We start from the raw sequence: 17588 nt of genomic DNA, 5'->3' as shown, positions 1-17588 counted from the left end.
TGCCCTGCGCTCTGGGCTGGCAGCCCCGCGCGGCCCGAGGCGCGCGGGTGGAGCTCGGAGCGCGCGGGCGGAGAAAACTCTCGGGTCACGCAGGGGTCATGCCCTGCTGGGTCCCCAGCCTCGCCTCTGCCCCAGGAAGGTGCTAGCTCCCGGAGACGGAGCCCAGCCTTTGGAGCGGAACCAGGAGGACAGGCGAGCCCGGAGAGCACCGCCGGGAACACGGACGGAGGTCGGCCGGACGCCCGGGGCGAGGCCGGCGCGGCCGCTCCCGCCGTGGCTGCGGCTCAGGGCTGGAGCCGCGGGCCGCCGCCTCCTCGGGCGGGCGCGGGCGGGCGGGCGGAGCGGGGGACTCTCCGGGCGCTGACATTTGCAGGCTGCCCTCCTGATTGGTCCCCTCGCCGAGCTGCTCACGGGTTCATTCAACTGTTAAGCACCTCCCCGTCTCTCTAAAGGACATTATAATGCAAGAAGCCCCCTTTTTAACCACAAACCGAATTTTCTTTCATTTAGGTGATCTATATATATCTATATCGTATAGCTTATAGCTTATATCTATTTTAAATAACTTAAAGCCGCTAAAATTTTGGGGGGCACAGCTTTCGCCCTGGAGCGGTGCGCGATGCTGTCTCACGCCGACCTCCTGGACGCCAGGCTAGGTGAGTGCGCGCCTCTCGCCGGGGCAGCCAGGAGAAGACGGGGCAGGAAATTGTCAATTTGTTCCTTATTTTACCTTAATGCGCCCTAAATGGGCTAATTTCTTTAAAAGTAATTGTGCTGCATTAAAGTTTAATTTGATTTAACATCGTCTTAAAAAAAATCTATGGAATATGTAGATCCGAAAAAGGAGTTGGGAAATGTTACTTTCTGTTTTTCTTATTTTTTCGTCTCTCCAGCCCCCTTATTATTATTATTTCTTTTCTTGGAAAGGCGACCTGCCCCGAGATAATTTGTTTGGAAGTGTTTCTCTCCCTTTCCCCCGTTTGCTTTGATTTGGGATTTCTCTCTTCTCTCCCCCCCCCCCCCCCCTACTTTTTCTCGGCCCCTCGCCCGAGTGAGACTGAATTTGTACAAATCTGGGCTGGAGGAGCAGCGGCCGCACTCGCCGCGGATGTGCTCAGTGCGCTCGCCGAGGAAAGGGACAGCCGCGCTCGGCCCCGCAGGCACCGCTGCCTGCGGGAGACCCGGCCCCGCGCGGGCCGAGCCGCGCGCCTCCCCGGCTGCGGGCGGGGAGCGGATTCCCTAAAGTTTGATTCACGGCCGCGTCTGCAGAGTTTACTGGAGTTTCTTTAATGCCGCCTGGGTTTCCGGTCTGGGAATCTTTGGTGATGGATGTGACTCCATTTTCCAAACACTTTCTCTGATTTGAGGGGGAGGCGGAGCTGATTCGGGCGGATTTCGGGGGGTGGAAGGCTTTGAGGCTCACTCGTCTTGGGAAGGAGAGAGGGACCCGGCGCGGCGGGAGGCAGACTTCCTCGGGCTGCCTGGGCGCAGGTGGGGCGGCAGCGGGAATCCTTTCGCTTTCTTTCCCCGTCTCCCTCCCGCACGCGTCCGCTCCCGGGTCCCGGGCGCCAGGGCTCTGGCCCGGGAGACGGGCTCCCAGGCACTCTCGCTGCGGGCACCGGGCGCGCCTTCGGGAGCCGGCTGCGGAGGGGGGGCCGGGATTCCGGCCGGGCTCCAAATCCTGGGGAGCCCAGCCCAGCGCCCCGCGAGCTTCTTCCGTAGGGCGACCGTGGGCGCGGAGGGAGCGGAGGACGCGGCTGCAGGAGGACCTCGCGGGGAGGACGGTCCTTCCTGCACCGCCGGGGAGGTAGTGACCGCGACCCCCTTGCCTCCGCAGGTATGAAAGATGCCGCCGAGCTTCTGGGCCACCGGGAGGCGGTGAAGTGTAGGCTGGGCGTGGGGGGCTCCGACCCCGGGGGCCACCCGGGGGATCTAGCGCCCAACTCCGACCCAGTCGAGGGAGCCACTCTGCTGCCCGGGGAGGACATCACCACCGTGGGCTCTACGCCGGCCTCGCTGGCGGTGAGCGCGAAGGACGCGGACAAGCAGCCGGGGCCCCAGGGCGGCCCGAACCCCAGCCAAGCCGGCCAGCAGCAGGGCCAGCAGAAGCAGAAGCGCCACCGGACGCGCTTCACGCCGGCGCAGCTCAACGAGCTGGAGAGAAGCTTCGCGAAGACTCACTACCCCGACATCTTCATGCGCGAGGAGCTGGCGCTGCGCATCGGGCTGACCGAGTCCCGAGTGCAGGTACGCGGGCCGGGCCGCGGGCGGGCGCGCGGGCGGGCGGGGCATCCGCGCCGAGGACCGGGCCTTTCCTCCCCCTGCCGGGACCCTGGGCTCCTCTTCGGAAGCCTCGGCGTTCCTGGGTCGACTTAGCTCTTCTGCCCCGAAACTGGCCCGGTCGCCGTCCTCCAAAGGACAGGCAGGGCCCCAGTCTCCCGCCAGTATAACCGCAGCCCGGCAGCAACTCCTCCAAAGCGAGGCGGGCGCTGGCCGGCTGGCCGGCGGCCTGCGTCCCGGGGAGGAAACCTCGGAGCCGCGCCCCGGCCTCCGGGGCGGCTAAGCCGAGCGCGCACTTCCACTCCCGCTTGCGTTCTTGACAAGTATTTCGTTACCCTCCAAAGAGTCTGTGCTAAGCGTCTGGATAAATGGGGGGATGCAACAATTAAACAGGAAACATGAAAAGGGGAGAAGTAAGGTGTGGGGGGCACCTTATAAAAGGGATCCACACTTGGGTTTCACGGGCCTTTATTCTCCCGAATATCAGTCCGACCGCTCTCCGGCAAAATGCCCCAGCTTTGATGCTTCCAAAGGACTGGAACTTTGGTGGTCAACCAATGTGCCCAGAGCGGCTGCAGCGATCCCCACAGCCTCGGAGCCTTGGTTTACCCCTCAAGAAACAGGGGGAAAGTGAAGGCTTTCTGTTTTGGATATCGGATCTGAAGACAGGACATTTAGGGCAGGAAAGATTGACAGATAATAGACAAAATCGTTACTGACCCCTTGTTCTTGGCCAACTGTCCTCCAAGTTGTAAATTATATATAACAGGAAATCACACCTACAGCTTTCCTGACAATTGGTAAATAAAGGCATAAGTCTAACGAATCTCATTTCCCCCGCTTTTTAAAAGAAAGAAAACACTGTATCAAATGTTTCGTGGGCAGGTGCTGGAGGCGAAATTTCAAGACGCCCACGTAATCACGAGCTATCCAGGGTGCTGAAAACCTTCCTTTCCTGTCTTGGACGTGGTTATTTTCTGTCCGCTAATCCTGGGGGTCAACCTCAGCTCTAGATTATTTTACATATTAAGTTTAAAGTTCTCAGTTACTTTACCTTTGATCTAAGAAGAGACAAAGGTGTCCATAATCACAGCGATGAATATTTCTGTTTCCATTGGGCATTTTAAAGATAGTATAACCCGGAAAAATAGTATGTGCTTCTGTTCTAAATAGTCAGCGAATGAATGTCATTGGGTACTTAAAGTGGTAAAATTAATAAAGCAAGATTCAGGTATAACATAGATTAACATTTTTACTCAATCTAAGTCTGGGTGGTTTCCTTAGTGAACTCTGGAAACCCTGAACCATGGGCCACTGATATTAAGCATCAAAAGGATGTTAATTGCATTGTATTACTGATGCTCTTAAAAACATTTTTTTTAACCTTGAACCTCTTTTAAAATCTTAAAGTTCAGTTAAAACTTTAAAAAATGTATACCATTTCAACACCTCCATTACTGCTAATGACAACACCGGCTTGTTAAAATCTTGTAGGTTCAAAATTCATAAATTGACTCTTTGTCCCTCAAGAGAAATACTACCTAATAATTTTTGTTTTAACGAATTAAATGCTGTTGCTTAACCTAGGCATACTGATAATTAGTTTAAATTAAAATAGAACTTAGAATCACAAATAAAATATAATTGGACAACTGACTTTAAGAAAAAAGAAAGCGAGGTCTATTAAACTTTATTAGATCTTCCAAAGGTTAATGGCAGTGAATCTTTTAATAGAAAAAGTTGTAAATGAAATAAAATACAAACTATGTAATAGAAACAGTTATTTTCAAAGAGTACACAAAAGGATAATCAAGAAGAAAGAGACAAAGTACTCTAATTGTTCTAGCATAATGTTCAAGCAAAGATAATAGCTTGAGGCTGCTGATAGGAACAATTTAATAGAATGGCAATTTCAATATTTTTAAAAATAATGTTCCATAGTTTAAAAAGTAATCAGATCAACATAACCTTTTTAATTAACATTTCAAAATGATTAACATTATGTAATGTAATGCAAAAATAATTTATGGAAAATGTATTTACTTCACAATTCACTCTACCATTGCTCCTTGACCAAATTTAAATTAAATAGTAATTGGTTTATGTTCTTATATGATGAGTACTTCATAGTTTTCTTTATAGTTAACAGATTGCCACACATTCTTTTCAGTACGTGGGCCACTGCACTGATTAAAATGATCTAAACATTTAATTTATTGCAATTGTATGTTTTTAAGGATGCTCTCTGGTTGTAGACTAAATGTTCCAACATACTTATTTTTATATCTATACCTGGTATATATCATACTTTTAAGTATTTATTAAAGCACCTCTACTCACACGGAGGCCAATTCCATGCCTGATATTGCGCCCCTTTCCTGGCTAGTATAATAAAACCATTCCTTTTATAGCATGCCATTATTAGAAACCAATTTCAGAATTATTTATAACCTGGAATGGCTTATTAAGCAGCAATGCGAGAATCATGCAAATGACGCGATCAAATGCAATATAATAAGCATAATCATTAGTCTCCAGCACGGATTAATTAACTTTCAATATTTTATTTACATAAAAACCAAATCAGTGAAATAACTTCTGCACAGTCAGGCTTGCCTTTCAATATTTTATAGGAACAAAAATAATGTGCTGTAATTCCATTGACCGTGTCCCCCAGAATGGCCCTGTCACCTGCCACATCTTAATAGGGGGACAAGCCGAGAGTATTTTCTAGTTTTCTAATGGAATGAGAAATTGCATTTTCTTCCTCTCCCAGCACTATTAAAGTGTAATGAATTCGGCCCAGAGTTCACGGCTGGCTGATCGAAATGAACCTGAGATCTAGGCTTTAATACAGCTCCCCAGATTTCCTCCCAAATCTTCACATTAATCATTTGCTGGATTCCAATGAGATCTTCATAAAGCGTTTGCTTCGAAGGGGGGGAAAGTAATATTCTCTCCTTCTCCCTCTCTTTCTCTATTTCTGGGCCATTTATAAGTGGGGAATTAAACGGGCTATATATTTTAAAATACATTTACAGTATGTCTATATTACTGTAACAGCAGATATCACAAAAGTGGATTTTTAAATTCCAACCTCCATTAGATTCTCACTGTTGTATTAAGCATTTTCCGAGAAGAGCTGCATTTCAAACTGAGTACAAAGTTGGCCCTGGCTGCGGTTAATCTATTTCCTGGAGTTGTCATCTGTGCGGTCTCAAGCTCTCCCTCAGGTTTTGCCTGCATTTTAATCCGCCATGCTCTAGTCTTCAAGTGGAAACATTCACATTTAAAAAACATATGCATCATAGCTTGGAACGGAGGTGCTCAGGCCCCATGAAGATTTTTTTTCCCAGCCCCAGTAAGCCATGAAACATAAAAAATTTTGTAGCCATCATTTGACTACTAACCCTCAAACATAATTGAGCACGATTTTTCGATCATTCCTACAGTGTTTAGTTCTTTAACAGCTGTTCTTTCCCGCCTGTGCCTGAGATTCAGGAACCTGGCCGGCGGGTGCGTTTCCTCCCGGGATTCTCCCGGACCCCCCCCCCCCCGCAGGCCAGGCGCCCTCCTCGTCGGCCCTGCGTCCCCAGCGTTCGAGCACGTCGGGATGCACGGGCGCTTGCGAGCGTTGGAAACCGGCCTGTAATTTATAGAGAGGCCCGGGCGCGGGGCGCGCGGCGTGGGGACCGTGCGCACACTGACACGGGCTCTGTGGGCGCTGCAGCGGTTTCGCTGCCGCAGCCCCGCCTTGGGGCGACACAGAGCGACCTGTGCGCGCAGGTGTCCCCGCGGCGCTGCCGTCGGCTCCCGCGGGCTCCTCTCCGAGGGCCTCCAGGAGCTGAGGGCACCGCGCGCTGCAGCACCCCAGCCCCCGCCCGGCCCTGCCGCCTCATTAAGCCGCTGCGCCGCCAGTTTACGGGGCTTTGCAGGGAAGAAACGGGGGGGCGGGGGCTTTACCCAGTCTGGACACCGGTGTAAACAGAAACGTGGGAAATGGGGTAGAAACCGGAGACATATATAATGGTGGGCGATGCGCCGGTACGGTAGAACGGGCCAGGTCTGGCGCGAACGCGGGCAGACTCCTGGGCTGCAGACGCGGCTCGCGCGGGGTCGGGAGCGCGGCTGGTTTGACCCGGAGAACCGAGCTGTGCGCAACTGGCGAACCCAGCAGGCGGCCACGCCCGTCCAGGCTCAGGACACTTCAGCTCGCAGAATAAACACCGGAGAGCTTGGATGAACGGATGAATAACCTTCTGGCCACAAATAACGGTGATCAGATTGCACTGGCCAATTCTTATGAGGAAACTCAATCAGTATCTGAGCGGTGTCCCATACCATTTATATTTATGCACGGTAAACCTTCAGCTGGCTAGACACTAAACTGCAGGCCTGCCAAGTAGGCATGTTGGCTATTTTACTTTTTAAAGATCAAGTTAAAATATGGGAGATGAGAGGTTATCTTGGTCAGGCAGTTTACTCAGTATCTTTCAGGAAGAACAGCTCCTTGCCCTGTGGTAGTGAACTTGACATCCACAGGCGAATTTGTCTGGTTAAGATCTGAAATTCCAGGGTCACTGTTAGGAAACTTATTTCACTTGGAGTTTATTTCATCAAACACATTTCCTTTAAAAAGACATATGGGTTTGTCTAGCAAAATTAAATTTGACTCATAACTAGTGTGAGTTTTAAACTTGACCTTCTTTAATTTGCACTGGTCAGGAAATTTGCTTTTGGTTTATAGGTGAAAGGGGGCAGGAGCTGGGGGAATCGGAGGCCTTTTATTTGGGGTTCTCAGTAAGTTCCTGAGGAGCACAGGCTTGAAGGGCCCGGGGCTCCGGCGCCCGCAGCAGGTTGCAGCACCCCTGCTCGGCCCAGGCAGGGGCGTCTTCGGAGGGGGCTGTGGAGGAGGCACAGAGACTCGTGTCAGTGGGACCTTTTGCTATGAATCAGAAAGTCACCGCCGCGACCCAAACAGCGCCGCAGCTCAGTGGCGCTCCCTTTCCCGCGCGAATCACTGCTCTGTCATCCGTGGCGTTAGGGGTTTTCCTTTGTCTTTCGATTTTGAAACTGACTATGTCATGCACGGCCCTTCATCAATTTCCAAATTTCCAGCGTTTCTGAAAATTCTATACCCCATCAGTGTTATAAGGCACGCTATTAAGTCACATGGGCACGCGTTTATCTTCATTTGTACACCTGTGGATCCAGCCTTGACATACGCCTGCCTCAGGCCTGCGCGTCTAAGCCGCGCGCCCGACGCGCCAGCGCGCAGGGCCCGGGGAGCGCGGCCCACAGGGCGTTCGCCCCGCGTACGCGCCCCGGGGCACGGGCACTTAGGACTGCGGGAGCGGGCGCGTGGTGGGCGCCAGGGGCTCCAGCTGACTGGAGCCGTCGGAGAACCAGGGTCTCCGGCCGGCGTGGGGGCGTGGGGGGCCCAGGGCGCTCGTTCGGCCTGGGGCTGAGTGGGCGGACCTGACGCCCGCTTCTCGGACTCGAGCCCCCGTCCCTCGTGGCCGCCGGCTCCTAACAGCGCCCTGTCTGTCTCCCTCCCGCCCGCCCCAGGTCTGGTTCCAGAACCGGCGCGCGAAGTGGAAGAAGCGCAAGAAGACCACCAACGTGTTCCGCGCGCCCGGCACGCTGCTGCCCACGCCGGGCCTGCCTCAGTTCCCGTCCGCCGCCGCCGCGGCCGCCGCCGCCATGGGCGACAGCCTGTGCTCCTTCCACGCCAACGACACGCGCTGGGCCGCGGCCGCGATGCCCGGCGTGTCCCAGCTGCCGCTGCCGCCGGCGCTGGGCAGGCAGCAGGCCATGGCGCAGTCGCTGTCGCAGTGCAGCCTGGCGGCCGGGCCGCCGCCCAACTCCATGGGCCTGTCCAACAGCCTGGCCGGCTCCAACGGCGCGGGGCTGCAGTCGCACCTCTACCAGCCCGCCTTCCCGGGCATGGTGCCCGCCTCCCTCCCCGGCCCCAGCAACGTCTCCGGCTCGCCCCAGCTCTGCAGCTCCCCGGACAGCAGCGACGTGTGGCGGGGCACGAGCATCGCCTCCCTCCGCCGCAAGGCGCTAGAGCACACAGTCTCCATGAGCTTCACTTAATGCAGCCGCGCCCGGCCCGCTCCGCCCCGGGGCCGCCCCGAGGCCCCTCCGCGCGCGCCCGGGGCCCCGCCCGCCGCCCCGGCCCCCGCCCGCGCGCCCTGCCCTGCCCGGCCCGGCCTCCGCCGCGTCTCGTTCTTTCCTCCCCTCTCTCCACTCGCGCGGGCGCGCCCAAGCCCGGCGCGCCAGGCCTCCCCTCCGCCTGATTTCGCTCGCCCGGTCCCCGCCCCCGCCAGCCCCTCTCCCCGCCGCCCAACTCCTCCCCGCCGCGCCTCCAGCGCCTCCCCGCCCCTGCCCGCCCCACGCGGCCCCCTCTCGCCGCCGCCCGGCCCCTGACCGCGGCCGCCCACCCTCACCCTCCACACGACGCCCTCCGCCCCGCCCGCGCCCCCGCGTCCCCGCTCCCCCACCTTCCCGCGCCACGCGTCCCGCGCCCGCGCCCTGCAAAAAGCATCCTTCCCGCCATTTTACTTACCAGGGAGTCGACTCAGGATCTGAAATCAGACACCAGTGGACCGGTTTGTGGGCAGAAACACACACTCTCTCACGCGGACTCTACACGCACACGCAGCGCGCCTAAGCCACACGGACGCGCTCGGGGGCAGCTCAGCGTTGGGGGTTCTGTCCGACGGGGGCGAGCATCTGCTACCGACCCCGCCTCCGAGGCCCGACTGCTACAGTTTCACGCATCCTTGTATCTTTCTTCCAACTCCTCTTTGTTTACTTTCCCAACGCCCTGCCCTTGCCTCATCCAACCAGTCACGTCCATGCAACCCCCTGTTGGCTTGCAAAAAAAAAAAGAAAAAAAAAAAGCTTTTGTTATATCTTATTTTTATTTTCTTAAGCACAACTGTGTGAGGAGGGTACTGGAGGGAAAGCTTCTCAGGAGGAACATGCCAGTGGGTTGGGGCTGGAGTAGACTAAAGCAGTCGTGTGATGAAGAGGTGATCTCACCCGTTTTAATAAGTCTTTATAAGAAGTAATAAAATAAACATGTAAGAAAATTTTTCTTTTGTAAAAGCAAAAGCCACATCTCTTTTCTGGATCCTTCTGGACAGGGGTTTGTCTGCTTTGCCGCTTCTCCTCGCTGCTCTGTGCCCTTGGTTGTTCCGTGGTCGTCCTGTCGTCCCTCGTGCCCCTTGGCCACTGCCCTGGCCCCTGCCGGCCGCCGAAGGGTGCGCTCGGACACCCGCAACCCTGCGACTTTGTACAGAGAAACACAATCAGCTCTTTCTGCATGTGCTGGTCAAACCCAAACCCGGAGAACAGAAGCGCTTTCCAAGAATGAACGAACACGTGAAATGGGATGTTTTGTGTAGATAAAGCATTCTTGTTACATACTGGTCAATTTGTGATATGTTTTAACTTATTGTCTGTGCTTATTTATGGAATTTGGTTTTCTTAATAAATGTTTGAGCTAATATAAAGCATATTGACTTTTCCGGACAAGTTTATATCAAGTTAAATGTAAATGGATACAATAAAATCACTTTCAGTATGTGATACGGAGGACGACGGGCGTTGCTGTGCCTTTGAATGGGGGGCGGGGGAGAGGCGGCCCGGAGGCCCCGCGCGGCGTCCGCGGCCGCCCTTCAGCGGGCTTGGCCTGGGTGCGCGCGCCGGCGGGCGGAGGGAGAGGGCGCCCGGCGAGCTCCAGGCTTCGCGAGGCCGCGCGCGGGCCGCCCGGGGCTCCGGGGCCGGAGCTGGGCCGAGGGGCGCAGCTGCGGGCGCGGACCGCAGGGCCCGAGGGCTGGCGGCTGCTCAGGTGAACCGTCTCCCTCCGGCAAAGCAGTGGAGCGAGACCCTTCCCCGGCTGCGCGCGGGGACGGGAAGGCTGTGGGCCGGGGAAGGACGGCGGCGGAGGGAGCTTGGGGACCTCGAGCCCTGCCCTGGGGCGTCGCCCTGAGCTGCAGCTGGTCTCGGGGCGCCAGAAGGAGACAGCCGGGCAGATCTACGCTCGCGTGCAGATACCCCGGGCTTTCCAACTGGGGGCAAAGGGCACGTCGGAGGCAGAGGGTGCAGGTCCACCTGGCGGCCCGCCAGTGCCTCTCCCCCTTTCCCTCCGCGGGCCGCGCTGGTTTTCTCGGGCAGGGTCCGCGCTTGGTTCCAGCTGACCTCGAATTTAGGCTCGTGCTCAGGGGACTCCCCCGAACTAGTGGTGAAAATTGCTGTGTCTTCGGTAGTTTGAGGGGCAGGGTTGTGGGGGTGGTTGTTTTTTCCCCCAGTAGCAGCTGACGACAATACCATACTCGTTTCAGGTGTGCAACTTAGTGATTACGCGTTTGCGTAACTTTGAAAGTGACCACCCCGTGAGTCTAGCATGCGGGAGTGTTTTGAGCTGGGAGCGAATGCCTGTCACCGGCTTCCTTAGGAAGACTAACCAAAATCAATCCCGTGGTTTGGAATTGAATGGTCATTACAGGCTTTGAGAGCCCACCCTTCCCCATGGGAAGATTTCCGATTTGGCTGCCACAGAGCGTAACCCTAAAGACACCCTTGTCCTAGAATACAGTTTTGCACCCCTGGGCTAGGCCTGAATTTTAGGAGCTGCTGTAATGGTTACTCCACTCAGAGAGCAGTGGCGTCTTCGGAAAGGTGCGGACGAAAGGCACGACTTTCTAAGGTAAAGAAAAATAATATATTCCTGTTACCTTAGGAATTTTAATTACAGGTAAAACTTGGTTGGTGGGTTCACAGAATATTTCAGCTCTGTGTTTTCTGAAGGGTATTTTTGATACAATGTTAAAATAGTAAAGAAGATAAGAACAAGTTCATTTGAGGTTTCACATAAAAAATGGAACATTTCTGTGTTTTACAACCCAACCAAGAATTTAGCGGCATAATCCAATTTCTAAAATATCTGTAGGTAAAAGAAAAATACTTCTCCTTGTTTTTACATGTTGCCATATCCCCTCTTTCTTAGGCTAGTACTCTTTTTGAAAAATAACTTGAAATCATGGATACTGTAATCTGAAGTCACATCTAAGAGATCAGTACAAATCACAGATTGCTTCGCCAGGGAGCATGGAAGGGTGTTTACAAGGATGCTAATTTTACAGCTTTTTTATGCTGCTATAAAGCATAACTTTATGATGTAGGAATGCAATAAAGGATGCTAAATGGAATCTTTAAAAACTGTATTTCTCAGAAGCAAGGGAAATGGGATCTTTCATTTGAAAAAAAAAAAAAATGAGCCAACTTAGAACACTGATGAGAGGTTACAAATCAAGTGACGTGATAGACGCTCTCAAAGATACTTATGTTTCATAACATAGTGGTTATTTATCAATGTTAGAATGAAAGAGTACAGAGTTCATCACTCGGCCTGACTCTGGAATAATATTTGTTTCTATGGCAATAGGTTTTTGTATTAAGAATGCTGAACATTTTCATGTCATATATGCCATTAGCATAAAGAAAGGCAACCTGGCCTACACTGCTGAAGTGGACAGCTTAGCAACGGCAGAAAACAGAGAGAGGATCTCAGTCACAAGCCTGAGCAATTTCTGCAGTTTGAGGAAGAAGAAAAAAACCCCCTAACAACAGAATAATGCTTCGTATTAATTTTTTTACTTCTTGTCAGCAGCAATTCTGATGGAAACTGTTAAAGTTATACTAATAAGCAATCGCATTCAATAAGGGAGTAAAGATAGTAATGATGAATGATATCGGGACACCGGGCAGATACGCACAGCATGGTAGGTGTCCTGCCTCTAATGAACTGTACTGTGCTGAGGAGCCTGTTTGGCACCGGACACTGTCGCCAGTGCTAACGGCAAGGAGTGGACGCCTGTTATGTAACCGCGTGACTGACTTATTTGAAAACGCATATTCATTCCTGTATCTTTATTTTATCCTCCTGTTGGGACTAAATATCATGCGTGGCCTTAAGCGATGGCATAGTAACAATGTTGCACTTAATTTACCTTTTGTTGATGGTGGAGGAAACTGGATCTAGTTGTTCAGCCTGCTGAAGACGATGTTAGGTATTGGATACAAAACAGGACATGGAGCAATATGAGCAAAGCCGGGTGGGTGGGACTGGAGAACATGGAAGAAATTCTAACTGTGGGGCAATCTGAAGCCTTCGATGACTGCTGCCCCTGAAAATGAAAATGTTTTTAATTGGTGTTGTGTAGCTTACGTTTTCATTTTTAGGATAAAGGAAAAAAAACAACTTAGCACACAAAGATGTCTTCTAGTAATGGCAGTAGTTAACCTGTCAGTTGAAAGAATGTAACCTTCCTTTTCTCCTTTTCATGACATGAAGGTAATCTCATCTGAGGGCATTTATGTGAAGAAATAACAGCGTGGCGTGGTGAAAGGACTGGCTCATTAATCCTGGCATCTACTTCCTACAGGGTTCCTTGATTAGTTAGATTCATTCATCGGGCATTTCGGAATTTTTGATTTGTCACCATTGGATAGGTTCACTGAGTTCAGGCTAAATTGAGCCAGAAGCAATGTTTATTAGTAATTTTGTAGTACAGGCTATTCTAATAATTCAGCCCAAATATCTCATCTGAAAAATATCCATTCGCCCGTGCTTCTAATGTGGGTTGCAGCTGTGTTCATCGGGAATTGAAAGAACACAAGTGATTGGGCATGTATTTTCTAAATTATTAATATGATAGCTAATAGCTATAAACCCATCTTCATATCCAATGCAGAAATTATGATTCATTTTAAAAATGAAAGCAGCAACAAAGGGGGGCACCCCCTGCCTGGCTCTCTGCTAACTCTCATCCATGCAAAGCTTTTGGTACAGGAGCCTTGGCCTGTTTAGCATGTGGGCATCACAGAGAGAAACAGAACAATGCCTTTCGCTTTTCCTCATGCATGCTCTACGAAAACATGGCGTGGATTTTATCAGACTTACTAGAAAATGCTTTTAAGGAATTTCAGGCATGAGCTTCACAAGAGAGGGCCCTCTTTGGGTTTTGACAATGTCATAATAAGAATGTAGGCAGGCACGATTACTCGTGCAGTTAAACCGCACCTTCCAGCCACAGGATCAAGTGTCCCGTATGTCCAAGCTAAAAGCCACGTTGGACTTGAGATACACTTGTTGCAGTTGCTCATGCTGCCACTTTCCTTCTTAGTTCTGAGCTGAAGTAACTCACAAGTGCCAGGAAGTATATAATTAACCCACATGACATATGTAGTACATGTTCTTTATATCATTCATTGAAATTCACAGGTTTTATATGCTTTTGCTCACAGTCCTTATTGAATCTATTTAAGATAAATCCAAACAGGGTCAGATTAAGAACTCCAGAAGCCCTTAACACTGAAAATATTATATGTGATTCTTAGGAAATTAAAAATACTAAAGCGTAAAACACAAAACATAAGTATATTGAAATTAAAATAGGTTCTCTCTAGATTTTCTAATTGCAAAGTTCTGAATGAGCTCAGTGAAGCTGAACTGCCCTTGATTTCTTACCACATGCTTAGTCTATTAGGTGCTTCAACACTGACTTCACAAATAACATTTTCGGAGGGTGTTTTTTACTTTTCCTCAGGACCTCCATTTTTCAGTTTCTAGAGTACATTATCTCATTTAAATCATAGTGCTTTTATGAAGTAGATTTTATAATCCCCGTTTTACAGATGAAATTGAGACTCATGGAGGCTAAGTAACTTGTCTCTGCCACATACCTAGTAAGTGGCAGAGATTATTCTTTAAGATAATTTTAAAGATCTTCAGACCTTTCAGCATGTAGACATTGCTCTTAGTCTTAAAGTATTTTCAGGGATGAAAACCAAAAAACTGCCCTTAATTAAAAGCTCAACAATCCACCCTTGTAATTTAAACAAGACAAGTGCTTTTTGATGGAACATGATCAATTAAATATAGTAACAGGTCTAGAAACACTCCTTATCTCCTGAACTTTACCCTCTCTCTAGAGGTTAATTCAAGATAATTCCGGTTTGCCAACAAGAAGGCTCTTTATTGTGTGAGGGATCTTCATCAATGCACGTGTCTCCTTATGACACAAACTCTGGGCTGAGGTGGCAAGAAACTTGAGAGCTAGCATTTTGAGGGGAGAGGCATTCTACATGGAGAGGGGGCAGTTTGACTTTATCCACAGGGAGAGGATCCTTGAATTCCTTGGTACTTCAGGTGTGTTTCTTACCTGTCTCTGGAAGATTTTATAGGGGGATCTGTCGATGTTGCTTCTGTATAATATTAACTAGTCACAACTCAGGATACGCTATTTCTCATTTTTAAGTACTCCACGTATTAGAAACCCACTCTGTCAATCATAAAATCACAAAATCTTAGCATTCGAAGGGATCTTTGGAATCACCTAGTTCAAATTCCCTGACCACGGTTGTCCCCTTTTCCTTTCTTGCCAAGTGGACTTGAAGATTCTGGTTGAACACAAGACAGATCTCTATTTTTGGCCCAAGTACCAGGAAGCCCTTTCTTTTATTGAGCCTAGTCTGCCTCCTGCTCTTCCGTCTGTAGTCTTGCCTCACTGGGGAGTTTTCATCACATCTCTTAGTACTGAAATGATTTTTCTTTTTAGTCTTGACTCATGTTTATACCAGTCATTATAATACTAGCTTATGCTATGATACCAGATAAACCTGGCTTAACACAATCAAGGTTTATGCCTTGCTCACAGAAGTTTCACTATGAGCGAAGTGCTTCTCCAGGACAGCTTCCCTTCAGGCGGGTGACTCAGTGATCTAAACTGCTTTCATTTTATTGCTTGACCACCTCCTTATGGGGTTTTCATTGTCTTGGGGGAGGGAAAAGAAAGAGCTGGATGGTTGTGAATGGGCTCTAACGCTCTGTCCCAGAAACTCCTGCTTATGGTCCAATAAGCAAAAACTAGGCTTCCCCCAGTTGCAAGAGGGCTGGCAAATGTAGGGGAGCATATGGATATTCAGGAGTAGAAAATATCTCTGCCACAATCTTATTTTCTCTGTGATACTCTTAGTTCCCTTATTTAATGTGTTTTTTACACTTATAAGTCAACAACTTCTGTGTGTGTGGTTACTGGCAGGGCACGGAGGTGGAGTTCCAGAGAAGCAATTTCATCCTGGCTCTCAGGGAGCCTGCCATGTAACTGGGGAGACAGAACAAATATATTTTAAGAAGGCAGCTTTTAATGGTTTGATCAAGTACAGAGGATTCCGGTCCATTTCATAAATGCAGTGGGAATTCAAAGAATTAGATCACGGGGCATAGAATTCCTGGGAAGGCTTCCTGAAGGAACTGGGCCTTACAAGAGAGCGGTGTCAACACCTTAGGATTTTCTTCTCCATTGTATTAGAATTCTTTTGACCTTTGCTTGTGGGTCTTATTTTCAGATCAATAAAGTATATTTGGTATGTTTATCTATGGCATTACTAAATTATCCACTATCCTCTTAAATTGGGAGCCATTGATCAAATTCAGGCCTCTAGTGACCAGGACAAGCCATGTGGACCATCTGGTATACATTAATAGTTATTCATAATCTGATATTGTATTGTTATGGGATCACTGATATTCTCCAAGTGGATAAATTGTAGCAACATAATTCCTCACCATCTAGCATGGACTCTGGCATATAGTAGGTGCTCAATAGATGTTTATTAAGTTAAGTTTAGGTCAGATGTGTGGGTGTTAAAGCTCCTAGCTTACTGCACTTGCTGCTCATCTGTTATCATATGTGGGGGAGTAGTTAGTAATTTTAAAATGTCATATATTAAAGGGCTTACATGATTAATAAGGTGAAAAATACACAAATCATGCCTGACAACAAGCAAAATAATATTTTCATTCTCACAAAAATAGACCATCCTCACCCTATGGTGAGCACAGTGTTCGCTTGGAGTAAACTAGTCACCCATGGGAGGCTAATTACCTTTCCCAAAGAACTGGGGTACCATGCAGTGTCTTCAAAAAGGCAATTTAGTAAATTATGCCCTGGTATCTTGGAAGAGGTAATATGCCACTCTTAGAAACTCCAGTGACTGGATTGTTTCCCACAATAGAGGGAGGAACACACGCTTGCCTAGAAGCCAGCTATCTTAGATTTCCCTATTGGTAGGCATAAGAGCTTCATTTTCATTTAAACCTAGTGGCTTTTCTGAGAAACAGTTGTATGCCATGAGGCATTTCAGATTTGAAGAGTTAAGAAGCGAATTTTCTCCTTAGGCAGAACTCCAAAGCAGGACCTTAAGGTTTTGGTAGGGGTGGCCTTGGGCACAGATTAGGAGATTGCTGCTTTTCAGGGAGATACCGTTTTCCCCCTTTTTGTTATAGAAGAACATCCCTTGTCCTGTCTCTACTCTGCTGTAGTTGGGGAGTTTGAAGAAATGCAGCATGGGTTGGGAAACGTAGTAACCCTTGGTCAGTCATCATCTGTATGATCTTGAACCAGTCACTTAGCAGCTGTGAGCTTCTATTTTCACATATAATATCTGAAGTTTTCCCCAGTGATAACCATTGCTGATAATGTTATAATTTTATATGGTTGACTAGTGTGGGACAAGTCAATTAAAAAATATCTGTTAATAAGATGCCTTGTCTGGTCTTTGTCTAATCTGTTTCTTTTAAAGATACTGTATTGTCCTTTTATCTGAGAGAAGGGGATTTGATTTTGAGTCAAGTCAGCATTGTATTAAGGCACTGAAGAGGTAAGCACAGAACACCAGTGCTCTGCTCAAGAGTTGCGGCCACTGACAACATCTATCACTGCCTTGTAATAGGACCCAGGGAAGGGGTTGGGGTTTCACGGGATGTATTTTCCAGAGTAGGAAAGAAAGATTGGGACATGCAATAATTTAACTTTCCACGGATAAATATGGCTCGGCAAAGGAATCCCTACCCCTCTCCTTTAACCATTAGTGCCATGGGGTTTATCACCCAATAAAGTGTGGTTATCCCATGGATTTGACCGGAAAGGAGAAATCAGAGAGAAAAAAGACAACCTAGACATATTCTCCTGAAGGAAAAAAATCAGTAAATATTGGTTGGATTAATTGGATTCAAATAGTACCAATTCCTTGTAGAAAGTTAGCAAGGTAACTGGAAAACTGCTTAGAAGCTAGTGTGGGGGCAGTGTTAGCGAGGTTACTTAGTTGCCAAGGCAATGCCAGTTGTTTATGACCACATGGGAGGATGGAAAGAAGGGGCAGCCTAGCAGGTGAGCTCGCGCGCACCGGCGGAGGAGCCTCTGCCCGTGACCCTCTCTGATGCATGGATGAAG

General features: G+C 49.4%; 1 protein-coding gene across 1 annotated transcript; it reads left to right on the top strand.

Moving 5' to 3' along the window:
• The first annotated feature begins 619 nt into the window (after positions 1-619).
• On the top strand, positions 620-8379 carry OTP (orthopedia homeobox). The gene is made up of 3 exons (XM_087815072.1): positions 620-656; positions 1838-2247; positions 7849-8379. The coding sequence occupies exons 1-3, from the start codon at positions 620-622 to the stop codon at positions 8377-8379; spliced, it is 978 nt and encodes a 325-aa protein (XP_087671198.1).
• Positions 8380-17588: the final 9209 nt, after the last annotated feature.

The sequence above is a fragment of the Miniopterus natalensis genome, chromosome 3 (assembly GCF_054644295.1).
Source record: "Miniopterus natalensis isolate mMinNat1 chromosome 3, mMinNat1.hap1, whole genome shotgun sequence".
NCBI classification, from domain to species: Eukaryota; Metazoa; Chordata; class Mammalia; order Chiroptera; family Miniopteridae; genus Miniopterus; species Miniopterus natalensis.
This window is presented reverse-complemented; position numbering and strand designations above follow the sequence as displayed.